General features: G+C 53.6%; 2 protein-coding genes across 2 annotated transcripts; both read right to left on the bottom strand.

Annotated features, from left to right (window-relative positions):
- Window positions 1-3,106: 3,106 nt before the first annotated feature.
- LOC119100784 (uncharacterized) lies at window positions 3,107-5,346 on the bottom strand. Its single transcript, XM_037223920.1, has 3 exons — window positions 5,221-5,346; window positions 4,135-4,327; window positions 3,107-3,442 (listed from the first exon to the last, which is right to left on the bottom strand). Exons 1-3 carry the CDS (start codon window positions 5,234-5,236, stop codon window positions 3,328-3,330), a joined length of 324 nt encoding a protein of 107 aa, XP_037079815.1. The 5' UTR covers window positions 5,237-5,346; the 3' UTR covers window positions 3,107-3,327.
- Window positions 5,347-6,031: 685 nt separating this feature from the next.
- On the bottom strand, window positions 6,032-25,692 carry LOC119100099 (uncharacterized). The gene is made up of 5 exons (XM_037223213.1): window positions 25,659-25,692; window positions 8,192-8,706; window positions 7,766-7,881; window positions 6,185-6,232; window positions 6,032-6,066 (listed from the first exon to the last, which is right to left on the bottom strand). Exons 2-5 carry the CDS (start codon window positions 8,695-8,697, stop codon window positions 6,032-6,034), a joined length of 705 nt encoding a protein of 234 aa, XP_037079108.1. The 5' UTR covers window positions 8,698-8,706; window positions 25,659-25,692.
- Between the last annotated feature and the right edge of the window lie 1,827 nt (window positions 25,693-27,519).

The raw sequence follows: 27,519 nt of genomic DNA, 5'->3' as shown, positions 1-27,519 counted from the left end.
TTGGGCACACTCGATCATTCGGGGGCCCTCTACATTGGGTCTTGGGTACTTCCCATCTGAATGGGGGCCCTACGCTCTTGACGGAGGCCCTATATGTTAACCTGCTCGGGCGCACTCTATCGTTCAGAGCCCCTATACATTGCGTTGTGAGTATGTCTTATTTGAATGAATGACCCTATTTTCTTGGCGAGCCGCGTCTATTTAGCTGCTCGAGCCGGCGGCGGATGCAGAGAGTCGGGGGTGGGAGGAGGGGGGGGGGGGACACGAGACTATGTCCATGGACCATGCCGAGGTGACCTAAAGGCTCCGAAGGGGTCTATAACCGGCTGGACGGATGCAGTTTTCTTACAACAAAAACACAACAAAATTAGATGCCTTTGAGCCCACAGACGACCAAGAACCACTGTTAGCAAATAAGCGAACAAAATTTATTCTTCGCTGATCGAAAAAGTGTTTGGGGAAATTGTGTGGCTCATAACGCTGTCTAGAGACATTACGCCGTTGTTGCCTGGCCTTATTTGTCCACTCGCCGGGTCGATCTGATCGCTAATGAGCTCTCCACGGTGCCCTTGATCTCTGCATTTTCCCATAGGGCCCAATGTGCTGTTGGGATGCTATCTGCCTCCATGCCTGAGCACTGTTCATCGATCAGGTTTTCCTCCACGGATTCTTCCCATTCGCCCGAAAGGCTCCATACACTTTTTTCCGGGCCCCATAGCCAGGGTACACTCAGCTGCTTAAGGGCCCTTCATAAAAGTCTCGGGTTTTTCGACTTGCTTGGAGGGCCTTGTGCTGTTGCTAGGGCTCTTATAAGGTAAGGCAGGGAGACAATCGAAGCCCAGGGACCCTCTATTTTGATTGAGGGCTCTCTTTGGTCTCATTTGCGGAGGACTCTTCACTCCTACCGAGGCTAATCTTGTTAACCAGCCCGTGCACTCTTGATCGCACAGGGGTATTAATTTATTATCTTCGATAATTCCCATTTGCTCAAAGGGCCCTGCGCTATGGCCGGGGCCTATATGTCAGCCTGCCAAGGCACTAACCATTGTTTAGGGGCCACCACGTTGATCTTGGGACTCTTTCACTTGCTCTGAGGACCCTATACTTGTTGACGAGAGCCACTTTGTTAGCCTCCTGCGGCACCCATGATCGCTCAGATTCCGTCCGTATTAGCCCTGGTGCCCTCGCCTTAGAGCAGCAGTCGGATATGCGCCGATGAGTTTTTGCGCGCAGTTGCCGAACGTAATTTGACGTGCCGCCGACGTCGTATGTATCATTTCCATTGGCTATTGATTGTGTTACACTTACTATACTAGTGCATCACGTTCTTAACATATTTTAAGTGCTAGGATATGTTGTACTCCTTTATAACAAAGGAAAATTATGCATTAGTCATCAGCCATCAGCTGATTACATCGCACAGCCGGCTGGCCGTAAATACATAAATTAGGAATTAAGCCCATACTTCGTTTTGGTGCTTGTTAGCAGTCAACTCAAGTCTATTTTGTCTGTTGTTTCGAAACACTTAGCGTCAAAATCACAGCACTTGACGTGGCGTGTTGAAATGAGTGAGTTTTAGGTGTATGCATGCGTAGCACGCGTAGCTTTACAAGGCTGTGCACGGTAAAATGGGTTTCCGTATTTATTATATAAATGAATAAGTAAATGCATATATATACATGTATATATATATATATATATATATATATATATATATATATATACATATGCAGATCTACCTGTTGGCTTGAGGCTCCTAGGGCTCCTTGGCTCCTAGGCTCCTATTGGCTTGAGGAGTGCGAAAAATGTGTCCGTGTTGTCACGCCCGAAAATCCCTCAACACGGCACCTCAGTGGCGGGGCGTGCTGCCCGAAATGATGCGGCCGCTCGTCACCGAGGTGGCGGCATGACTGGATGACGTGATGAACCGTAAGCGGTTCACTCCAGTCTGAACGCTTTCACCTGTCTTCAACACATCAGATACCTGAGCGTTTCATAAGTGCTATTTGCCGCGCTGTGTGCATTTGTGGTAGTGCTTCGGGCTTTTAAGTGCGACAACTTTTTCTCTTTTCTTAAAGCGCGCAAAATCTAACTAATTGGTGAAAATATGAGCGCGCAGTGTCGAATAACCAGCGCGGTGTGTGAGTAATTGATAAATATGGTTATAGTTAAATACGATGTCTACCAGCAATACCACCAGCTGACCCCTGGTACGCAAGAATCGCCGCCAATGATATCAGAATTTTCAAGAAATGAGGTATCTCGTCCAAAATGAGGAAACCGCTACTTTCGGTGAACTCCGATCCTGCGTGAACAACGCGGCACACAACGGCGCGTCACAACCGTGACGGTGAGGTCTGTTTCCACCGCACAACAGGCCATGTGTGGCGCACGTGAGACCAATTGACACCCTGCAAGACTGCTTCTGTGCGAGATCCGTGGCCAGTGAGGAGCTTTGGCTTCATCACGTTTAGCTCGATGCCTTCAGCACCTCAGCATCGTTTCTATATTGTGTTGTATTGCATCGCATCATATCAGGGGTAAGGCGTCGCTTCAGCACAGCGCCGCGTACGAACTCAAGAGTACAAATAAGCCCAACGTGCTGTGAACTAGACTGGTGCGAAGTCCATCGGAGCGGGACGAAGCCTCGGTCTACTGATCTGTAGCCGGCCAGCACGCTCAATTTCACTAAGTCATCTGCTTGCAGACATGAAAGCATAGCGTGGGGACCACACCACCACAAAAACTGAGGCTGCGTAACGGCTAACCATGACAGTTTTGTCACCCCTGATGCGAACACGTGAAATCTATCTGATAAACAAGTCCCGACTAGCCTTCGACATATCTTGACCAGCCTCCAACTAGAGGTAATTTCTGGCAAAGTTGTTTTGGTACTGCATTGATTTCACACCATGCAGTATGCTTTCGGCAGTATCGGCAGGATTTCACGTTGCGTGCTCGGTCTTTAGTGTCATTGCACGCCGTGATCGCTGTCATGCACGCCGACCGACCCTCCGCAACCGACTTCCAGCGAAACAACGGACCTCGTACGCCAATGCCGTGTATTCAGTCCCAAGTTTGAGAGCGGGGCACAGCTGACCAAAATGCGCTCCTCCCGCGCTCCACCTTCCTGCGACAGTGGGCCAGCTGTGCGTACAACAGAAAATCGCGGCAGACGCCGGCTGGCCGGCACTTTGTCAGATAAATGAGATGGATCCGGCAGCGACGGCGGCCGGGCTGCGAGCGCGCCGCTGCCATGGGATGAGGCCACGGCGCTGCTGCCATGGGGAGCGGCGCGGCGACCGCTGTGGTGCGACGCGGCGGCCGCTAGTTCTTCCTGGTCTCCACCACCAGCGGGCGACCCTGGAAGGTCAAGCCGTCCATCTCCATGACGGCCTCGTCGGCCGCCATCCGGCTGGACACTGTCACGTAGGCGTACGTGCTGCGGACACAGACGGCAAGGGTGTCAAGGGTGGGCAGGGCACCAGTGGCCGGCCGACGAGACCCCACACATGGGACGAACAGGGGACGTTGGACACGGCTCGCAGCCCATGCTCGGCATTGCCCCTGACTATGCCTGACAAGGCTTCGTTGCAGTACGTGATAGTTCGCATCCTGAGCAACACACACTTCAGGGCGGGCAAGCACAGAGTCCAGCACAGGCGCGTAGCCGCAGCCTTGGCGAGGGAAGGGCACTGGGTTGACAAAGGGCTCTTTGATACTGGACGGCCCACAAAAAGGCCGGAAACGGTCAACTTCTTAACTAAAGAATGTTCTCTTCCGATATCTAATTTTTTCTCTATTTACGGAAAGGAAGCCAGAAGCTCCCGCAATGCCACCTGTCTTTTACTGTCAATACACCGAAGAACTGCTTTAAATATAACCAACTGTTTTGCACGACTGCGCGAAATAAATCGACAGCGCTCTTCACCTCACAACGTTCTGGTGGACTCTTTATAATCCGATTGAGCTCAAAAGCTCAGTTACCACACCGGTACCCGTCAACTGCATACTGCGCGCCTGAGCCCGGCGGCTGCCGTGGCGGCGGCCGGGCAGAGGCGGCCGGGGAGAGGCGGCCGCTCGATCGGCCGCCGTGGACGGGCGCGGAACTCCGGCTCTGTGCCGACCACTCACAAGTCGTCCGGATGCTGGCTCGAATTGTTCACCATGATGCGCACGTTCAGCGGCTCGAACTTGCGGAACATGGCAAACAGGTCGTGCTCGTTGGTGCCCACCGGGAAGTTGGCCACCACCACGTCCATGGGCGCGTGCAGGCGACTCTTGATGCGGTCCGAGATGGCGCCCGTCGTGCGGCCGGCCGGCGTCACTGGCCGCAGTCAACCACGATACGTCACCACACCGAGGCGACGCGGCGACGCGGCGACGACTGGGGTCAACCACGGCACGTCACCACACCGAGGCGACGACTGGGGTCAATCACGACACGTCACCACACCACGACGCTGAAGGCGACGACTGGGGTCAACCACGACACGTCACCACACCGCGGCGACGACCGGGGTCAACCACGACACGTCACCACACCGAGGCGACGACTGGGGTCAACCACGACACGTCACCACACCGAGGCGACGACTGGGGTCAACCACGACACGTCATCACACCGAGGTGACGACTGGGGTCAACCACGACACGTCACCACACCGAGGCGACGACCGGGGTCAACCACGACACGTCACCACACCGAGGCGACGACTGGGGTCAACCACGACACGTCACCACACCGAGGCGACGACTGGGGTCAACCACGACACGTCACCACACCAGGCGACGACACGTCACCACACCGAGGCGACGACTGGGGTCAACCACGACACGTCACCACACCGAGGCGACGCGGCGACGCGGCGACGACTGGGGTCGCAGCCGCACGCCAGTTGTCGCAGGCCATCGAGACACGCACGCACCAAGCACACGCACGTCAGCGCAGCACTGCAACCGGCGGCATGACCTGGTGACCAAAAACGTAAACAGCTTCGGAAGTACGTACAGCCAGAGGCAGCACATACAGCGAACATTAATGACATGACACAAACCATTGAGTAAGTTGACTTAGAGAGAATATCGAGAAAACACACAACATAAACATAGAGAAAAACATAGCCAGTGGTGTTAATCCCACTTGAACCACGAAGAGCTGGAGGGAGCTGTGGACCCACCAGCAACCCAGCGCGGCGCGAGGCGGACAATGGGACTCACATGCGCCGCGCCCCATCGGCGCCAGAGCGACCGTACGACTGAGGCCGGCCAGCGGCGGCGGGCCCGACAGCAGGTCAGCCCCCGTCTCCGCGCCCGCCAGGAACTCGGCCCGCTCGCCGTCGTCGAACCGGCCGCGCTTGACGAACGACTCGTCAAAGTCGCCCTCCAGCTCAGCCCTGTCGGCGGCCGGGCGTCAGCGAGGCGGCCGCGACGCGCGGGACATGCGGCCCACCAGTGTCGCGGCGGCTGGGGATGCTCGGAGACGTGTGTGGCGGGCATGAGGTGACTTCAGCGGTAACTCCGCTCTGATGCTGTGTCACATGGGATGACACAGGCCGGCACTGGGCTCGCTACTCGCATCGAGCGGGCTGCGGCAGACACGCAGCGGAACAGTCATCTGTACACCGGGAACGGACGGCGACGATGGCCGACCGCTTCCCTCGCGCCCGCTCACCGCTGGCTGAAGCTGCGCCGTGCGCCGGGACCGACCGGGCGACCGCGCGGCCCGGCGGCACCCTGGAACGGACCTCTGGCGCCCCCAAATCGGCCATCGGCGCCATCAAACTGGCCGGCCGGCCCGTCCAGCTGGTGGTGCTGAGCGCCCTCGAAATGGGGTGGCGGTCCGTCGAAGTGGCCGGCCGCGCCGTCAAACTCGCCGCCGGCGCCGTTGGTGCGGCCGGCGCCCTGGAACAGCGCGGGCCCCGGACGAAACTGGCCGCCGGCCGGCCCGCGGAAGCCGCCGCGCAGGAAGCCACCGGCGCCGCGGCCGGCCGCATACCGGCCGTCCAGCGACGGCGGCGGCGGCATCGGTTCAGGGCCGGGCATCACCAGCGGCGGGGATGCGGGCTGTGGCCGCGGCGGCGGGCGCGGGTCGCGGGAAGGGCGGGCCGCCGGCGCCGGGCGCCACGGCCGCCCCGCCAGCCGGCGCCGCCCAGCCGCTGGCGCACGCCGGTCGGCGCCGGGCGCGGCACCGGCTTCTGCTCCTGTGGCTGCGCTGCCGGCTCCTGCTTGGCTGCGGGCGGGAGACGGGCGATTAGAGCGGCGGTTCCGGCGCCAGGTCGGCCGGCCGGCCGGTGGCTGATGCGACCCCTGAGTGGGGTGAGACACGTGCGCATGACGTATCACGGCGGCAGCCAAATGGGCGGCGACCACAATCACCGAGCTCGCTTCAAGGTTGGCGAGCTATTTTTTGGCCAAAAAAAAAACAGTATTTTAGGCGGACATTCAAGCCTTTGTTAAATTATTGACCAGGACCAGTGCAGAACCAGTGTTTACTCCAAATCCACGACTGCAATGACCTAAACTTGGCTTGGCTGGTTTGGGATCCAACAGAATACAATCGTTTCCCCCCGCGCGATCAACGGCTGCAAGACAGAACAAACTACCCTGTAAGAGGGGACATTGCGAATAAGCGTCTCAGTTCCAGACGACAGCTAGGCGAATCAGATAACCACGAACCTGTCAACCCATTGGACTGATTCCACCAGTAAAATATGCCCATGTATCGTAACGCCCTGATTCCCGACGAGTTACTGCCACGTGGGCTGTCAATGACATCACGTATTGGGTCGAATGTTACACCCTCTCGAAATTTCGTCTAACTGCACGTCCGTTATCATCCTGCCCGTGTGCGACTATGCAACCAACAGTGCCACAGACGACTCAGTGCACCTGCAGTGGGTACATTAGGGCGTTCGTTACAGCCTAGATGCGTTCTTACCGACTTTTCACAGACGCGACTACAATTCCAGGTCAGGCTGGCTCATATACGGTCCAACGGGTTCGTCCTGGACATGTGTATCCACCTGACTGATTGGACACTGACGTGTGATATGGAAGCTACACAGAAGTATGGGCTTGGCTGTTGGCTATTACCGAGGCTATTACCTGGCTATTACCGAGGCTGTTGCGCAAAAGTATCCGAGCATAAATGTACAGGGCATATCAACTCCACCTCCAGAATCAAGCCAAGCCACATGAGTAAATGTTGCTTAAGTTCTTTTGAAAAATTGCGCGATCCAAGGGAAAATCTATAGCATAGACAGACATCCTAGCGCCTCTAACACTACAGGCTGGCTCAGGGCGGATTTGTGGCGGGCGAGTCAGGGAGTATCGCAGCTTTCTCGGAAGCTAGTTTGCAGTTTTTAAGACGTTTGTTATTTCGGTGTTTTCGTTTGTCCAGTTCATGTATCCAAACCATCCAGCAACCCTACTGCGTTAAAATACACCATTCAAGAATACTAGCATAAACGAGCTTCTTGCGTGCGTTCATATTCAAAATCAACTGTGAGTCAGGAATACATACGCTCGGCTCATTCATGCGTAAACGCTTACGTCAGCGACAATCGTGAACACGTGACTGAAAATAAAAACAAAGAAATAACTTCGAGAAAAAAACAACAGGAAGCTAGGCCTGAGATCCGGGGCCGGCTGGTATGCCGCCTGCCTGGCGCGTCTGGTACGCCGGGCGGACGGAGCCGGCAGTGTTCGCGCCAGGGAGCAGCAGGTGGATGGGGCGCTGGCCCGCCGGCCGGCCGCCGCTTACCGAGGCTGTTGCGTGAATCCTTGACCACGATCTGCCGTCCGGCCACCTTGCCGCCGTCGAGCAGCTCGATGGCTCGGCGCACGTCCTCGGCGCTGGAGACCACCACGAACGCATAGCTGCCGCCGCACAGGGTCCATCGGGTCAGCACGGGTCACGGCCGTCCGACACAATGCGGCACAACCGTCTGCCAGCTGCTACAGCGTCGGCACGACCGGCCACCGCGGGCTGAGGTCACCAGCATTAGTCTGTCCAGGCAACGCACGCCGCACCACCCGTTTCGCGTGTCACACGGACATATCACACCCGGCACGAGTTGCACTAGGGCACGAGTGCTCCGGTGCTCGGTGGCTCCGCGCGGGGGCGGGGCCGGCCGGGCACAGATGACCCAGGCTGACGCGCCTGGCCCGCAGTCTCGGCTGCACTCACCACTTCAACTCCTTCTTGTAGAGGCGCACGTCCACCGCATCGACGTTGTACTTGGCGCACAGCTGGAACACGTCGTCGCGCTCGAGGTCGTGCGGCCAGTTGCCGATGAAAACCTCGTGGTGGCCGTGCCGGGTGCCGGTGGGCGGCGCCGCGGCCGGCGCCGGCGGCCGCACCGGCGAGAGCTCCGGCACCGGCTCGGCGCGCACCAGCGGCGATACGCCCGCCTGGCTGGCCGGCGGGAGCCGGTCCTGCACGTACTTCACGTAGTTGACGTCACAGAGGTGCGGCGAGGAGCGAAGGCCCGTGATGGCGCGCACCGCCTCCTCCGGGTTGGAGAAACGCACAAACGTCCAGCTGCGCTTGAGACCGTCGCACGAGCCGCGCACGGAGCGCGTGCGGCCGTACTGCGACAGCGCCTCCAAGATCTCATCGCGCGTCAGCGCATACACGTTTTTGAAGCCGACGCAGTAGAGGCCGTCCTCGCCGGCCTGAATCTCATCCTCCATGGTGCGCTCCTACCGCCGAGAAAGAGAAAGCGGCCGCCGGCCGTCAGTCGCCAGCCCCGAAAACGCAGTCTGCAACGCAAGCGAGCACCCCGCGGCTGGCAGCCCGAAACAGAGCAAGCAACGCCGAGCCCCGCCACGCAACGCAACGGCCGCTCTGCAAAGAGGCGCATCTCGCATGTGGTGGCGGCTAGCTGGTGGCAAACACTTCTGAGTCAGCGGGTTACATTAGAAACGGCTTGGTATCGCAAGGAACGCGGCAACCGCCTGCCTGCCTACTGCAACGCCGATCTCTGAAAACACAAAAGCAAGCTTAGCGAATGTACCCCAAGTACAGACGATCGTGAAAAACCGGGCCCAGCGCAGACGCAACAATAGACGACCACAATGCCTGCACGTGACGAACGGATGTCAATGGGGGAGGAGACAGATATTGCAGCAAGAAACTTTTTCAGAAAGGAACGTATTTCGCAAAGCAGACCCGCCATGCCTGCTGCTGGCAAGCAAAGTTTTAACTGATCCGTCCAGTTGTTGCACACAAGCAGCGAACAACGGCAGTGGCGATTCTCCGGTGGTTCCCTCGGCAAGTCAACTCAGCTCTGACCTGAGCGTCAGCGTAGGGACCCTGCAACAAACTGGTAACCAACAACTGGCCCCGCCGGAACAAAACGAACGCGTCCTACCGACACCACCGCTTGGTGGTGGCTGCGACATTTGTCATCATTGGTCAACACCCAGGGCCCTTGCAAATACCAATGCCATATCGACAGCAAGTTTTCGTAAGAGCTCCCGCGAAACTTTTGTCGCAAATTTGCTCATCCGAACTGAGAAGCTTAATTTCAAACAACCTGTCACACGAATGCACCGCTGCGATCAGTGACAATGCATCGCAGAGGGCGCGGTGCAAGCCAGGTGCAAGCAACGACAGTGTTGGGGAAATGGGGGGGCAACGACAACGTGCAATACATTTTTACGATAGCTAACGGAGTACAGAAATACTGGCAGGCACAAAAGTCGACAAATGCTGTATTGCTGCCTCAAAGTTATTTGTAAAACGTGACTGGACCTCTTCAGAGGTGGGAACGCATCCCGTTTAACTTAAATCACGCCGGCCAAAGAGAAGCCAGCATCACTGACCGATCATGCCAGTAAAACTATTGTCTGCCATAGCACCGCGAAGCCAAGTTATCCACTCACAACCATGTAATATTGAATGGTTCCTGGGATCGTGGAATCTGGCCATTTCCAACGGGAGAGCATTCAGCAAAGGGTGGCAAGCGGCCGACACGACGCTCCCCAAACCAGCCTGGCAAGTTACGGGATCCCCACATCACCCGGTCAATCCTCGCGACGAGTAACAGGGCCTCACCCCGTTCGGCCAATCAGCGCGGCGGGTTGCGGGGTCTCAAATCACCTCGTCCCTAAGCGCAAGGAGTTACGGGGTCCTCACACCACTCGGCCAACCACCGCGACGGGCCCCACACCGGTTGGCCAATCAGCCCGACGAGTTACTGGGCCTTACGCCGTGCAGCCAAGCAGTGCGGCGAGATACGAGGGCCCCGCATCGCTCGGTCAATCAGCGCAGCGAGTTGCGGGGTCAGACATCGCTCGGCCAATCAGCGCGGCGAGTTAAGGTACCACACACCGTTCGGCCAGCCACCTGCAGACGCGCCCAAAACGGGCCAAGCCATCGTTCAGCGTATGCCATAACGATACAGCGGCTCTGAGGCTCAGCTTAACGGCCAAAACGAAAACGGTAGGCTCGAGCTCGGTACCACTTCCATGCCTCTTTCTGTCGAGTTCCGGACGATGTGCTAGCGACTTCTGTGCGACGGCTTCCACGCTGACGCCAAGACGTCTCCAGGACATTGATCAGCCCTTCGCAGAAGTGATAGTGCGACCATGTAGCAGCACATCGCAGTTGTATCTGCTCAACACATTTCGGGACTCATACCGTTCCATTAGGACCGCACTAGGTGTCAAGAACGGGGCCCAAATGAACTCAACAGCAATGGGCAACGCGACCAGCAAAAGGGAGTGAAAATAAAAGCATATTCTTTGTTTCTGATACGCATCGACGGCAAACACACGAGGCACATCTGGCTAACATGTAACGCGCCTCTTACGCATCGCTCCAGCTCGCTGACAAGTTGGAACGGGCAGCGATGGATGCCTTCTTGTGACAATCTGATTACATAATCGGGGTTAATCCTCATCACATTGACCACGGGCAGCAGAGGGGCGGAGGGGGGGATACGACCCATCCCGTTTGTAGTGAATATCTCCGGAGTGAATGCTGTACGTGTTTTGCTTTTCGCGTGCAAATGAAACCCTGGCGCACCGTTTAAAGCAAATAGAAAGAAAATCGAACGATAAATTGTGAAGTCACATACAGGCTAACAAAGTCTACAACGCAAACAGCGTCCGCGCGTGAGGATCGGTGTTGATGCGCCCCCGGCATATCTGCAGCAATGGAATGTTTTCGACAGCACTGGCGACTTCTTGGTAATGCAAGGGTCATATTGGGTCACCGAGGTCAACTCCCGTCAAGTTCATAATAGGTCAATGGGGTCAACCCAGGTCAACATCATGCTTGTCACAAGCACAAATACTGATGTACGAATCACATCACTTTACTAAGTCGTTTCTAGACGAACGGACAACTCGTGTCTTTTGCTCCAATGAAGCAAAGCGTTTGTAAATTGCATGAATTACTGACGGCGCGCCTGGGCTGTGTCTTCAGCGACGCGGTTGCGCAGTCGAGTGGCAGCCGGTTCGTTGGCACCCAGCCTTCTTGTTTGCTCCCGTTCAACACGCCTCGGTGGTCGTGACGGGAGGCGAAGAGGCGGTGGCGTGGGAGGCGAGCTGGCGTGTTACGGTTCATACACTCTGTAGGTGCCGACATGGGGCGCAGATAAAAGAAAAACCAAGACGTTCATGATTTCCCTGCCCTTGATACGATTATGGCGCGTTTGCGACAGACGCTTTAAGTGGATAAGGTAGGTGGGCAAGGTGGGTAAAAGGATGGGTAAAGGTGGGTAGAAAAAGGTGAGCAAAACGTTTTGAGTTTGCCATACGCTATTGTGCAGTCCTGCTAGCGGCTTTGCTTGAGTATTTGGAGGCTAGTGGTAGCTGCCGCTGCAGGAAACCTTATCGCTGGCAAGGATGGCTGGAAGGTAGGTAAAAATTAATTTGTTAATCATGTGTCAATTTTGTGATGCACCGCTCCGTCCCCACCACTTTTTAGGGCCGTGAATGCATACTATGAAGTGCGGCTTTGCATGAGGATGGGTGTGGCTTTACATGAGGATGGTAAGTCCATAAAGCAAAACTTCACTGGATAGCACTCAGTTGTTCTCACCTCACGCATGTGTATCACTTGGGTGTTCGACAAACGTCATTTTGTGAACTGGATTGTCGACCTTAAATTGTTGTGTTCAAGGATTAGACTAAATGAGCACGTCGGTACTGCATTGCTACAATTTGACTGTCGATGAATTTGGTATATGTTGTGGGCCATTTAGCCCTGAGTTTCGGAGGTGAAAAAACCTGCTCGCTTGACTACCAGGGTGGGAGACAGAAAATATGAGGATCAAACTGCCCAGGAGCCACCCGCACAGACTGCAACTGTTTTCTTGCTAAGCCAGTTTTCCATTTTTCAACGATAAAACAATTTTGCTGTGGAGTTATAGACGACAACAATAGCATCCTACACGACGACGTTGAATTTAGCATTGGTTTCCTTATCAGTAAGGAGACAGACACTAGTGGCCAGAAGGTATCACCCGGCGAGACAGGGCTAATTTCTATAAGGGTCTGTCTTGCGCAAGTTTCGGAGCGATTTTAACCTTTACCGCCTGTCTCCCTGAGCAGTCCTTTTTTCAGCGCTATTCGCCGCGTTACATATCTGACGCGTGTTGGTGCTTAGTCGGCGTCGCGATCTGTTGTGTCGGGAGCGTTCACTACGTGCATACTGGTTACGCGTAGTTTTGGGTGTTTTAACAAACATATATCGCACTTTTCGATTAGCTGGGGATATTTGTGTTTGTCTCTTTATAGCCTCGGGCCTTCTGCGTTGAAGCTTTGCCTGTATGTCCAGTTGCCAGGCATAGGTAACCATCCATCACGTATGAAAGTGCGCTGTGGGCACGTGAACTGTGATTTTAATGGGGAAAGAAGAAACTTGAAGAGGCACATGAACACTAAGCACAAAGGGTTGCCAATTGTCCTTAAAAATTCAAGTTTTGGTGCAGGTGGAAGGTGGGAATCTTGGCTCCAAGGTGAGAGCTTAAATTGAGTACGTATGAGTGCCCATTCGGAACGGTATCCAATGTTTAATATTTACCCAAGGTAGATAGGCCTGACCAAACATACCTACATGCCCATAAAACACAGTGAATGAAATAATCTGGAATCACTGATTAGGTGGCAGAGGACACAGTGTAACAAATCATGACTGCCTAGTTGGTATGGGCAGTTTAGTGCATAGTTATCTTCAGCTTGGTGTGGTTACCACCATTGACTAAAATTAGACTGCATCATATAAAACAAAGAACAAATGTGGGAGAGACAAATTCAACCCCAAAAATGAAGAGAATTAGTCGTTTTTGATGAATCAGCTTATTCTTCAGCTTATTGGGCCGACAAACGCGCCCGAAAATGACAATTGCCAAGCAGCCGAATTTCTGCACAAAACTGATACACCACCGGTGACTTCTGAACTTGGCTCGAAACGAATTATCCCTTTGCGATTCGATCTCCCTCGGACTCAAGCGAACTGCAATCCACAGATCCGTCCTATGGTGGCGTTCTGTGCCGCCCTGGTCCGCAACTTGAAGGCAAAGAGAGAGGGAGTTGGCGCGGATGGTGGAAGAAAAGGAGCAGCAAACAAGACGCTCTTGGACAACATGCTCTATGTCCGGTCGGTTGGTGACCTAAAGGATTTCCAGACCTCAAAAAAATCAGTCGACGCCCAGGTGAGCACAGTCTCCGAAGCCATCAGACATCTGGTGTCCGGCAAACTGATCCCGCCATCGGCTGCGGCGCCGAGCTGCAGCGTTCGCGAAGCAATCAGCATCCTGCGTAGTGAGGAACGCACTAGTTTCAACCAAGCTCTCTTGAAAGCTTTGTGGAAACGTGGTCGCTCGATCAAACCTTTCGTCAGTCTGGTCGTCCGCGCGTGGCTGCTGTGCCCTGTCGAAAGTGTGGTTGAGTTCATGGGCAGCGTCCTCAAGGAGGTTTTCGCCGAGGAGTCGACGACGACGACGACGACGAGGAGTCCTAATTGCTCTCCGACAAAGACAGCAAAGACGGGGATTCTCCCTACGTCCCAGCCGAAAAAGATGTACCCCGGCGGCAGAGGCAGCCAGCACGCCTTCCAACGCAGCCAGCACGTCTGCCAGTGCGGGCAGCATGTCTGCCGCTGCAGGCGGCGTGGCCAGCACGTCTGTCAGTGAAGCTAGCACGTCTGCCAGTGCGGCCAGCATGTCTGCCGCTACGGCTAGCGTGGCCAGCACGTCTGCCAGTGCGGCCAGCGTGTCTGCCGCTGCAGGCGGCGTGCCAGCACGTCTGCCAGTGAAGCCAGCACGTCTGCCAGTGCGGCCAGCACGTCTGCCGCTACGGCCAGCGTGGCCAGCACGTCTGCCAGTGTGGCCAGCACGTCTGCCAGTGTGGCCAGCACGTCTGCCAGTGCGGCCAGCACATGTGCCAGTGAAGCCAGCACGTCTGCCAGTACGGCCAGCATGTTTGCCGCCGCGGCAAGCGTGGCCAGCACGTCTGCCGGCGTGGCAAGCATGTCTGCCAGTGCGGCCAGCATCTGCCGGCTGCGGCCGGCGTGGCCAGCACGTCTGCCAATGCGACTGGCGTGGCCAGCACGTCTGCCAGTGCGGCCAGCATGTCTACCGCCGCGGCCGGCGTGACCAGCCCCGGCGCCGCCGAAGCAGCCGGTGCTGCCTCCATACAGCAGGACGAACTTTGCTTTCCACTCAACATTCGGGGCTTGCAGAAGAAGCTGACAGCATCTAACCGCATGCTAGGAGAATACGTCAGCATTCAGCCAGGACCAGGCACATGGCGCGTGCGCGACACCTGCAACAAGTCGGTGGCAGAGTGCTCACTCCAGCTGTCTGCCCAGCGCTCCAGACGCCTGCGAGTGAACATCACGCACCAGAGGTCAGGCCTCATCGGCGCGATGATGACACCGGATCCGGCTGTGTTCATGCTATTCTTCCCAGACAGTGTGATCGACCTCACGCTGAAATACGCCAACGGAAAGCTCCTGGAAGAGAAGACCAAATATGACAGCAATGCACAAGATAAGGACTCGTTTCATCTGCACGAGCACGCTCCAGTGACTCCCGGCTAGAGCTGCTAGCGTTCGTCGGCCCTCCTCTGCAACGGGGGCTGCGTGGGCGCAAACTCCACAGCCAAGGACCCTCTCCAGAGCGTGTTTACGCCCGCTCCGTTCTCAGCAACGACGAGTCACCGCCGCTGCCTCGAGCTCCTGCGCTGCCTGCAATTTTAAGACATCACCAGCCGACCCGCTAGACGGGAAGCAGACAGCTTCCGTCTGCTCCACAGGATGTTCACTATATTCGACGAGGACCTGCAGCGCCGCATGAAGTCGTCAGATGGCGTCTGTGTTGACGAGACGCTCGTCAGGATCAGGGGGTGCTGTGACTTCAAGATGTGCATGCCTATGAAGTCAGGGAAGTGCAGCTTGCTGTTCCGGTCGGTGGCCGACACTGAGCGCCGCTACATCTGGAGCTCTGGCCGCACCCCGGTAAACCAGCGAGTCCGCAGCCCGCGCCAACCAACTCCACCTTCACAACTGTGGTGGAACTGGTAAAGCTCCTGACGCAGGACCTGAACGACACGGGACGAAGCCTGGTGATGGGCCGCTGTTTGACCTCCATCAACGCGATGGAGGAGCTGCGACATGTCCAGCTGTCGGTGGCGGGAGACCATGCAGGCCGACCGCCGTCTTATCCCGCCCGAGGTGGGGATGACCTGAGGTCGGCAGCCGCGGTCTCCCTGGCCTGCTGTCTGATGGCGTGACGCTCGTCTGCTACTGACCCAGGGCCGGCAGGGTGGTGTTGGCGGCCTCAACTTTCTTCCAGCAAGCCACCCGGGTGGAACATGAGGACGGGGAAGTCAGAGGTCATCCTCTCCTACAGCGCAACGTAGGGCGGCGTCGACCTGTGGCGATGTCATGCTGGGTACGTGTTCGATGAGCTTACCCACCGGGAGGCGGACGACAGCGGGGTTGGCTGTTCATGGTAAACGTGGCAGCCCTCAACGCGTACCACGTCTTTAGCGCCGACGTTCCAATCAGAAAAACCGAACTCGCGCCAGGGCGGGCCGACGCCTTTTCCTGCGAGACCCAGGCCTGGCTCCGCACCGGCCCGCAGATGGAAGGGGGGGGGGGAGGACACCACGTACTCTAACAGTAGGGGTGTACAGCCGACGGACTGTGCCGCTCTGGAGTGCGCCCTGGACCGGTGGCCTGCTGCAGGAGAGGCCCCTGCAATAGACAGCCGAGCAGCCGACCCCAAGCCGCTGCCGCGTGTGCGTGGCGGCGCTGAAGTGGTTCGGCTACAAGGCTCAGAAAGGCAGGCTGAAAAAGCAAAGATTACCTGCACGGCGTGCAGCCGGTACGTGTGTGCCCGTCACATGGCGTCGATGTACGGACGGTCGGCATGCCACCGACTCAGACTGGTGCGGAACGGCCGGTGATGCCTGCGCGTCTGACCGGGTCTCTTTGCTTAGTGTGTGTAATGATATAGCCTATGGCTTGCGGTGCAGTGCAGTCTGCAGTTATGCAGTCTGTAGGTGCAAACGGTAGTGTGGTGCCCACCAGTGCATGCCATGAAGAAGTGCCAGCTTCTTGGCTAACATCATCAGTTATTGTCCTCTTCCGCGCTCACTGCGTGCTGAACCGTAGAGTTCGCTTCAGTGTCTGATGATGACTAAACAAGAAATGCATTACAAACGCTACCAATCAGCCTGTTTTCGCTTGGCATGCAGCGGGAAGCATATAAAAGCCAAGAGCATCGCCCACAAAAGCCCGCTACATGTGCAAATATTCGGCATTACGGATATCAGGTGACCCCACATGGCTACTTATTTCAAATAAGCACACACGGTTCTCAATGGTCAGCAACTGCCTGCAAAATTTGTGAGCACTCCTGTGGTTCTGCCTCGGAAAACGCATTCCTTGACGTACATCATAACTTGTGGGTATATAAGTGACCTGAGGTCAAATGCTACATTTTTATTGCACCGAGTATCGGTCAAGAACGCGTCTTAATCCCATTCCAGTACCTCGTAACAAAGTAGCAGCGATTTACAAGGATGATGAGTCAAGTCAAACAAAACAATCAAAATTTTACACGTTTGACCTCATTTGACCCGGTAGATACCAGTACAGGGTCATTATTTTTACACAACGTAGCTCCGTGTGGTACCCACCCATCCCCGCAGTTTCGTTACTGTACCCCTTTCGGTTCTCGAGACGGTAGGACGAACGAGATCCCCCCCCCCCCTCCCTCCACAGCCCGTAATTTCCAGAGGCCCTCCAATGCGTATTTTAATATGCACTTACGACGAAGGGGTAACTGTATTCACATGTCAAATCAATGACTTATTGTACCCACGACGCCACATGAGCCACATAATTTACAGCCCTGAATTTCCGAGTTGCCTGAACGTTGTCAAAATTACTTCACCGTAACAATATGGTGAGCTTGATGACTTCGTAACCGAGCCAAAAGCTTAACATTCAAAACCTTGTTGACGGAATGATTGCTTCGATAATTGTTTCAATAGTTTGGTTTGTGGAAAATGTCATACAGTATTCGTAACGTACCAAATGCCATTTACAAAATACAAATCAGTCTACGCTAGACTATGGCTAGTTCATTCGCGATCTAATGCTGTTCTAAGGTATCGCAAAATCTTACCATTTGTTCGTTGTCCGATTCCGGGAACTACGTAAGCTGTTTATCCAAATTTGAAATGTAGTACTTTTCTATGACCCCGTGTGCTCAAATTCGAGGGCAGACCTTGAGACAAATAATATTGCTCCCTTTTCCTGAAAGATCCCCAAATGTTTTACGTCCCGGTTCTAAGAATACGCAACGTACAGCGCGCCCACCTCGTCCAGCCCATCTTCTATTAACATTGCTGGCAATTGCTTGTTTATCGCTGGCAAGGCCACCTCCATGGAAATGGACGACCGAAAACCTCGGCTCAGAAGTCAGCGGCTCAAAGCGAACTTACCGCGCATGTTCGTCGGCGGAGCCGTAGGACACAACTCGCTATGGAAGCATAGCGCGTCTTCGCCTGCGATCGTGTAATACACCTCACTGTGGGCACCAGATGCTTCCTTACTAGCGCTTCCTACAGACAACTCATCGCCTCAGCGCCATTGCCGGCCAGTGCTGGTAACCCACATTGAAACTCCCGATTTGCTCATACACTTGCTCATACGATTAAACCACGTACGCACAGATAAAAGAGATGGTGACCCAGGGCCTCCAAACAGCAAGACTTGATAAGGTTGTAAGCGGATCGCATGATTGGGACGCAGCCATCCCATTCACACACATATGTTCATACATGCTACGTGGTATATGCCGGCAAGTGTGGTGTTCACGCCTATCTCGTTGCTTCTATATTGCTTGTTTGGCTGCTGGAAAGGCCACAACAAAGCGCATGCTTCCTGCTGTGGTTTTCTCACTTTATAGTAAGGCCTGGCAAGTAAGGTAAGGCCCGGTAAGTAAGACGAGGCCTGGCAAGCAAGGTAAGCCCCGGAAAGTAAGGTAAGGCCCGGTAAGTAAGACGAGGCCTAGCAAGTAAGGTAAGGCCTGGCAAGTAAGGTAAGGCCCGCTAACAGTCACCGGCGGGTCTTCTGTAAACCTCCTCCTGCTTCGCGACCCCGCTTACTCATTGCTAGCCTAGCTGATGAAACTATACCCGATGAGGGTCACCAGCTATGATGGCTGTTCGCAATCAGGCGCGAGCATCGTAAACAGGTAAGAGTGCGGAGCGGACAGCCTTCCACCCTCTCATTAACTGCGGGCCATCTACGTGCCATACATCAGATGAGCCTTCCATCGCTGCCATCTGTGCGAGAGCACGCATAGAAAAATGTTCACAAGTGATAATACCACGATTGAAGTTCGGATCAGGAAGCCTGCCAGCACCCAAACACATCGTGCAAGTCAGGAGCCAGTCCTTCGCCAGGAAATGATGGAGACCCACTCCTTCACGGAGGCTTGCTCCTAGCTCTCGTCCAGAGCGATGACCGGTGACCGCCACCTCCAGCCGGTGGCACACGCGTTCAAGCTGGCGGGGCGCGCTTGCGGGCGCTCGGGTGCCTGCAAGCTGAGAGTAGGCAGCAGCAGGACGGGCGTCCTGTCCCGGGCCGAGACGCAGTCCAGATCCGGAGCGAGACGTCGCTCAGGCCCGGGGCGAGACGTGGTCCAGGTCTGAAGCGATACGCCGTCCTGTCGTCCAGGTGTGGAGCGAGACGCCGTCCTGTCCTGGAGCGAGATGCAGTCCAGGCCTGGGGCGAGACGCAGTCCAGATCCGGAGCGAGACGCCGGTCAGGGCCAGGGCGAGACGCGGTCCACGTCTCAAGCGAGATGCCGTCATGTCGTCCAGGTGCGGAGCGGGACGCCGGTTAGGCCCGGAGCGAGGTGCCGTCCAGGCCCGGAGCGAGACACTGGTCAGACCCAGGGTTAGCTGCCCGTCCCGGCCCGGAGTGAGACGCTGGTCAAACCCAAGGCTAGTTGCCGTCCAGGCCCGGAGCGAGACACTGGTCAGACCCAGGGTTAGCTGCCGTCCAGGCCCGGAGCGAGACGCTAGTCAGACCCAAGGCTAGTTGCCGTCCAGGCCGGAGCGAGACGCTGGTCAGACCCAGGGTTAGCTGCCGTCCCGGCCCGGAGCGAGACGCTGGTCAGACCCAAGGCTAGTTGCCGTCCAGGCCCGGAGCGAGACGCTGGTCAGACCCAGGGTTAGCTGCCGTCCAGGCCCGGAGCGAGGGTGCTGGTCAGACCCAGGGCTAGATGCCGCCCAGGCCCGGAGCGCGACGCTGGTCAGACCCAGGGCTAGTTGTCGTCCAGGCCCGGAGCGAGAGGTTCTCCAGGCTCGGAGCGAGACGCTGGTCAGACCCAGGGCTAGTTGCCGGCTAGGCCCGGAGCGAGCGCCATGTGCAAAGTCAATGTCGACACCAGACGCGCCTTCAGCTTGAGCATGGTGCTCTCTCACTTAGTGCAACATATGGACCATGTAATTTGCAATATTATAAGAATATCAAATAACGCTAATTGGATGAACAACATGATGAATATGAATGTAGATGAGAGGAAGAATAACGTAATGCTCATAAAAGAACGAATTAGACAAGACAAAACGTATATACGCATATGTATATGTGTAGATATATATATATTATATATATATATATATATATATATATATATATATATATATATATATCACCCGCGGGCCTTCCTCAGTACACGCACATAAGGCAAACAAAACATCAAGCTGACCAAACGCAAACGTTTCCTTTACGTACGAGTGCACATAAAAGTCACGGCTGATTATATATATATATATATATATATATATATATATATATATATATAATACGTTCTTCTGGACTGATCCACCACATCATGAGAGCAGGACATGGGCATGATTACGATTATGTGAAAGCGGCAATGGACCTGCGTGCCAGTCAGCAATGTCGCGCTGCGCAGCATACAGGAGGCCTTCAGAGGCACCCTGACGTGGCAGGGGGGCTGTACATCGCCAGCGCGGAGTAAGCTCGCAGATGGCGACTCTCGACTACTGCTGTCCTGACGTACGCGTCATCTACGACAGTTTCAGTCTGAAGAACGGGTCGTGCTCTAGCCTCCCTCTAGGCATGTTATCGTGTCCGGGAACAAACCCGACGGCCAGTTAGTGGATATTGCTACTCAGGCACATTATGTTATTTTCAGGCGAAAGGCGCAACCCGAGATGACGGAAAAAACAGGACACCGAGATTAGGGAAGCGGGGACTATCTGTCACGACAGGGGTGTCAGCTGTCGTACCAACTAGTCGGCCATAACCCCTGCCTCATGGCCGGCGACCTGTTTTACCTTCTGTAGCTCAGCTCAGGTTTAAATCGTAGTGAGGGGGGAACGGGGACATCGGGAGCAGAGACACCATCTCCACGGGTGTATACTCGAGCTGGGGAGATGTGTGTGTAAGAGCGGTGTGGAGATATGATTCTTTGTAAATGTTGAATCTATGAAATGCTGGTTATTCTCCTTTGCATTAGCCGATAAATAATTGACGGCTATTCGTCCTTTCATGTCACAAACAGCCCCAGAAAGGCGGCCTTTTCATCAACAGCTTCAACCGGGAGAAGCAAAAGCAAAGCGTACAAAACCACAGCGTACTAGAGAGCACAGATGCAAAACTTTGCGGGCCACGCATCAGACCAAAACCTGGTGTGGTCAACAGCGGCGAACATCCAGTGAATCGTGACCCACAGCTGTTGTTCAGATGTGACCATCCATCAGAAACTGCAGGCCACCTCTACGCGAGCGTTTGTCTATTGGCTGATCCTTACCTGACTACAAACAAGATCCCAGCATGCATTTCCATAGATGGTTTCTTTTGTATACGTGAAACGCTAAGCCCAGACCAAACAACCCCCAGGCACGTGCGGCCACCGTCCGGGTGGCATGCACACCGCCATTTGGTGCTCAAAGCACAAAGCCAACCATCGCCACTCATCCCGACCGCAGCCTCTCAGACGAGCAACGCCGCCATCAAAAACACACCAGATAGCACGAGGAATGTGAGAAACACCTTGCCCCGGAAGGTGACCGGACATATCACTCGATCGGGCAGACGCAGGCTGGACTCGACCCAACATGTCGCTAAAACATTTCGATATTAAGTCCGGAGTAGGACCTTACCACCACCGACATTAGGCCCGTTACCATCTGTACGATTGCTCAATGCACCACGCGACTGTTGTGTACGGTATGAGGGCCAATGAGGTCACGCGCCGCCTGAGCGAGCCGACCGCCGTCACGAACACGGCGAACGCGAGTGCTGACGATCTCGACCAGCTTTCGATATCCCATCGTCCCGTCTTTCGATATCCCGTCGTCCCGTCTTTCAATATCCCCATCGTCCCGTCTTTCGATATCCCATCGTCCCGTCTTTCGATATCCCATCGTCCCGTCTTTCCCTCTTTCTACGACCAGGACGCCGCCAATGACAACGTCGGTATCGGTATGTACTGGCTGTTTGCTGTCTTCGGCATGTCTGCGTATAAGCACGTTGACAGCACAGTTAGTCCCACCATATAAGTGAAAATACGTGATGCGGTTCCGACACAGTCGTGCGATCTGTTGCACAACACATATCGCTTATAATGCACAGGGCGGTAGGGCATAACTGTACCATAGCGTCACCTGAAGCGCCGTCTCGTCAAACCCCAAATATCGTGGCGTGGCCACCAATGCGTGGAAGACTCCTCCAAGACGCACTACACTCAGTGCGAGGCCTGCGGCAGGCGGCTACGAACGTCATCCAGTCCGCCAGAACCACCTGTGAACATGTGTGATGCGGCAATGCCAGCTTGTCCTCCACCGCCGGTGAGCATGTCTGAGGCTGAAATTCTGAACGCTGTGAAGAGTACGACAGTGTGCGGCCACCTGACGGCCGTGACTTACATAGCCTAATGTGGTGCTCCTCTTCCAACCTCATGTCCACACAGTCGAACTCGTACTGACAGAAGTCCTTTGCCAAGCGATGCCTCTGACATGTCACTACGTTCGTTCCTGGCGCTACAAACCCCAACCAAGCCACTATAAGTGGTCGCTGCACCGACGGCGCACCCTGTTCGGGGCATTTGTCGAGTAGCAGCTTCACCGATGGCGAGACGCACAGCTCAACAAGGCCCGAATTCACGCGGTGTTCGACGCACGGCCAGATATCTCCGAGATAATGAAAGGCAGTTGCATGCCACCTATTTACAAAATGCCGATATTGGCCTCGCGCCCGTTCGTTTCTGCACTGGTGCTGAACCTCAGTGTCTGGTGTTATCCGTCGGCAGGGGCGTTGTCGCGGAATACGTTGTTTTCAGGGAGGGCACCCCGTTGATCTACGCTCCACCGGCCTCGTACCTCCAATGTGTCAAAGCAGTGACCACAGAGCGGTGAGCTCCGCTGTGAAAACTGAGACCGTGCCAGTAAGCATCTTTTCGCCAAAACTCCTCGCCCGGAAAAAGCATTGCGACACAACTTCTATGGCCAGAGGGCCGAGCAGGCTCGATCGAGGACGAGTTGATTCTGACGCGCGACACGACCTTTATAGCCAGAGGGCCGAGCAAGCTCGATTGAGGATGAGTTGACCCTGACGCGGGCTGGAAACAAGATCGGCGTTGATCCACCTTTTCATCTGTGCTATCATGGCCGTGCACATCCATGCGCGCAGGCACACGCAGTGCGCCGAGCGCACTAACACATGACAAACTATGCAATAAATAGTTATGCACCAAGAATAGCCAACAGCTCCCAATATGTTTGCACAGATAGATGGACCTGTGTGATTGTGGAGATGACATGTGAGCTCTGAGAGTGGGGACCCAATGCCAATGTGACAATGGGCAGAGCTGTTCTATGGACAAGAATAAGGGGGCAGCTGTGCTTACCTAATAAAGTGATGAAAACAGGCTCTCACACTACAACAACCTGAAACATCAGAACATATTCAGAAAAAATGCCAGGAATTCTAGATTTAGCTGACATATGCATGAATGCATGTATGTACACATGCACGCATGCATGCACCCACCCAAAGCCAATGTAAAGGAGAGCTTGTGTGAGCCCTGACATCGCCATCCAATGGTCAAATTTCGGTTCAACTGAATCCATTTTGGGAAACCTTTAAGGAGCTGTTCCACAATTGTATTGGGATTGCACATTGTGTACTGAACATTTCTAAGTGTGCAAATAGTGTACACATTTGTGTACTGCGCTGATATAGCCATTTTCATGATCATTTCCTGAGGTTCACAGCCATGTTTTTTTAAGACTTAAACACTCTGGTTTCTGAGCTTAACACATGTTAACTTGTGCAGCCTACGACAGAATGAATGACACCCGGCTCACAGGCACATCACCAAAACATGCATTATGTCAAAAATAATGTATGACAAAGCATGACAAATGTCATGCAGGTACTCTACCTCACTGGGTGTTCTCAGCTCATAGCTAAGAGAAGCACAGACACTAATACATTCATATCTTAGGTGCTTCAGCACAAATTGTCCCGACAACAGAAGGAAATTAGCAATCAGTCAGGTTTTGCTATGACTGCATGTCTCTACCGCAGCACAACCAACACTGACACCTTACTGCACACACATAGAAGTTTGAGTGAGTCACACCATCCATTGCATTGGCAACTCTGGCACAGCAACTCTAGCAGCAACTCTAATGCCATAAACATGCTCTATGATGAAATCACACAATGACACCATGAGTAGCACATTTACTGATAAGAAAAATTGTTATTTGGTGCAGTCTGATGCACTCAAATTTGATGTTTGTCATAATATCTCCAAATGTGGAACAGTCTCTTAAAGGTGGCATAAGATTGGCAAAGTTTGTCCTGCCCTCTGAGATCATTTGATCTTATGTTTGGCCACTGACACCACCTGCAGATCTGTCAGGAGCAAACAGCTACCTCATCTGCCCCCAGTCCCAAATGGAATCAGTATCTTTTGGATTTAAGCATGAAAGTGTGAGTGCACACAATCTGTGTAAATATGTATAATGCAGTTTTAGTGATACATGCAAACATATTTGTTTTGTTCTTAGACATTTTTTCAGACACATCAAACCCACCTGTTTGGTCAAAGCTTAATTTTGAATGCTTGGATTTAGTCATACTGCTAGGAAGATGCAGAAAACATGTGGTGTATCACAGAAGCTTTATGTTTTGCTATACATCCACCAGCCTATCTCCCAGAAAAGCTTGGGTAGGGTCTGATTTTGTGGTTTAATTGGAATCCTTTCAAAGGCACATATTTTCTAGAATATAAGTATAAGGGAACAAGTTACATGAAATATTCAGGAAGGTAGACATCAAAGACCACATCCAAAAAGCTTGAAAGCATCAAAATCAAACAACAAAGAGGTCAAACTTTTTTCTTCAGAAGTTTCCCATAACATTCTGCAGTCCCAAAACACCTTTTTCAGTACTTGAACCCTTAGAAGCAACAGTATGAATAGTAGCACCTCAACTTTCAGGCACTTTAACTGTGTGGTCACTTAGTGTCAATACCTCAACCTTGAATGTCCAAATAACAAATCCCATATTGTTCTGTAATGTATGCTTTACACAAGGAGCATGCACCATATGCAAGGAGGATGTACATCACAAGCATTTTACAAACAGTCCCTCCAGTGCGCCAAACGCCAGCGATACTGATGCGCCGAACCTGGCGCAAAAGTGCGTCAAACTCAGTTAAGACTGAATTACTGAATTATCTAATCGAAGCAATATTGAACTAACAAATAGGGGAGGTTTGTGCGTGAAATTACTACAGCAATATTGCTCCTATCATGACACGCTGGCCTCCCATAGGCTGAATTAGTGGCAGCATAGCGCAAATCTTCGGGCACTTGGATTTACTCCGGGATGTACGGAGTATACGCGCCAAAAATCTTGGCGCAATTTTGCCACTTCGACATTTTTGGCATAACACACATAATTTTCAGTCCAACATCAGTCGCGACCATTCCCACACAGACAACACCAAACACTATCAAGCGCAATGCAATGTCAACTGCCATACACAGTAAAAACGCGTCCGCGCCGGGACCACAGAACATGGCGAGTGACAGAAAAGCACCCTTGTGCGGTCCTTGCACTTCCCACTTACTTGTAACAAAATGATCTCCTTTTGACAGCGGCCAACAACCTTCCAATACCCGCCAATCAACCAACCCGGACGAGCAACCACACCTATCCTAGATAGCACGGAGCACGCGCCGGTCCCGGGATCCTCGCGCTTCGCTCCCACGCTGACAAGTTTGCCAAGGTTGGCAAAAATATGGGGCATCGAAAATAATCGTTGGTGTTACCATTTCGCGTAGGTGTGACGTCATTAGGCAACGGCCCCGTCTCATTCGACCTGAAGGCCATGCGAAACGAACCGGCCACAACCGTGAACAAGCAGTGTAAGTCATGCGCATATTTCAGTACTGAGGTATATGTTAAAAACAATAGCACTTGCGACGGAGCTGGGCTACATTCATGCATCCAGTAGATAGTGCTGTAGCACTTCTCTTACAGAGGCGAGGGCCCATGACCTGGAAATGGGTTTCGGAAGGCTAGGTGTCATCACGTTAGGCAATTATCACGCGTTACATATGCACACAACAAATATCGATCTGACATGGGATGACCTCTACAGGTCAAAGTTTGTCATGCCCCGTGTAATATGGAAGCCCCCATGAGTCCCACATTACAGTCACCAGGAAATAATGCATTGCGGCAGAAACTGGTCATAACCGGATATTGATACAATTGGGCATTATTCGATCAAGCAAATGGCACCACTCAACTCGACACCACATCTCCTTTCTAAAGATGTGTGTTTCAAAATTGTTTGCGTGAAGTCATCACGTCACCCGACATGACCTGTACTGCAGGTTAGCTGTCTTTTTTTAGTTTAGCTGTTTAGGTGTCTTAACTTTTTCAGCTTAAGGTTTTGACTACGTGGTGCGCACATTCGAATAAAGCAGACTGATATCGGTTGTAGTACATTAGTTTGCCTTGCCAAGCTATCATCACGCATTACATACGCACACAACAAATATCGATCTGACATGCGGTGACCTACGGAGGTCAACATTTTTTATGCACCGTGAAAAGCAGAGGCATATCCTCCCCCCCCCCCCTTATCTAGGCTCTGCTACGTTTGTAGCGTTTTGAAAGAAAATGAAACGGCTCAAGATTTTTTAGATCGTTGGGTCCCATGTTAAAATGACCAGAAAATAATGCATTGCGACAGAAACTGATCATATCCAATCATTGTGTGCATAAGTTTTGGGCTAGGCATCATCCGACGAAGCAGATGGCACCAATGAACTCGGCCTTACATTTCCTTCCTGGGGATGCATCATTGTCATTGCTTGCATGAGATGCAGCTCGTGATCTGACATGACTTGTACCTCAGTTCAGGTGCTTAGCTTTTTTCCCACCTCATAGCTCCGACCTAATCTGTATTTCAGCAGACCAAACGGTTTTCAGCACATGACGTAGCCTGGGTTAGCGATCATCACGCGGTTATGTGTTTGTAGACACACACCACACACACACCACACACACACACACACCACACACCACACCAACACACCACACACACCCACACACACACACACACACACACACACACACACACACACACACACACACACACACACACACACACAACACACACACACACACACCACACACCACACACACACACACCACACACACACACACACACACACACACACACACACACACACACCACACACCACACACCACACACACACACACACACACACACACACACACCCACACACACACACACACACACACACACACACACACACACACACACACACACACACACACACACACCACACACACCACCTTGTGAACGTCCATTAGGGGTATTATATATATATGATATATATATTATATATAGATATTATATTGATTCAATGAACCAAATACCGCTGGTGCTAATC

This window comes from Pollicipes pollicipes, unplaced genomic scaffold (assembly GCF_011947565.3).
Source record: "Pollicipes pollicipes isolate AB1234 unplaced genomic scaffold, Ppol_2.1 Scaffold_4881;HRSCAF=5763_pilon_pilon_pilon, whole genome shotgun sequence".
Taxonomy (NCBI): domain Eukaryota; kingdom Metazoa; phylum Arthropoda; class Thecostraca; order Pollicipedomorpha; family Pollicipedidae; genus Pollicipes; species Pollicipes pollicipes.
This window is presented reverse-complemented; position numbering and strand designations above follow the sequence as displayed.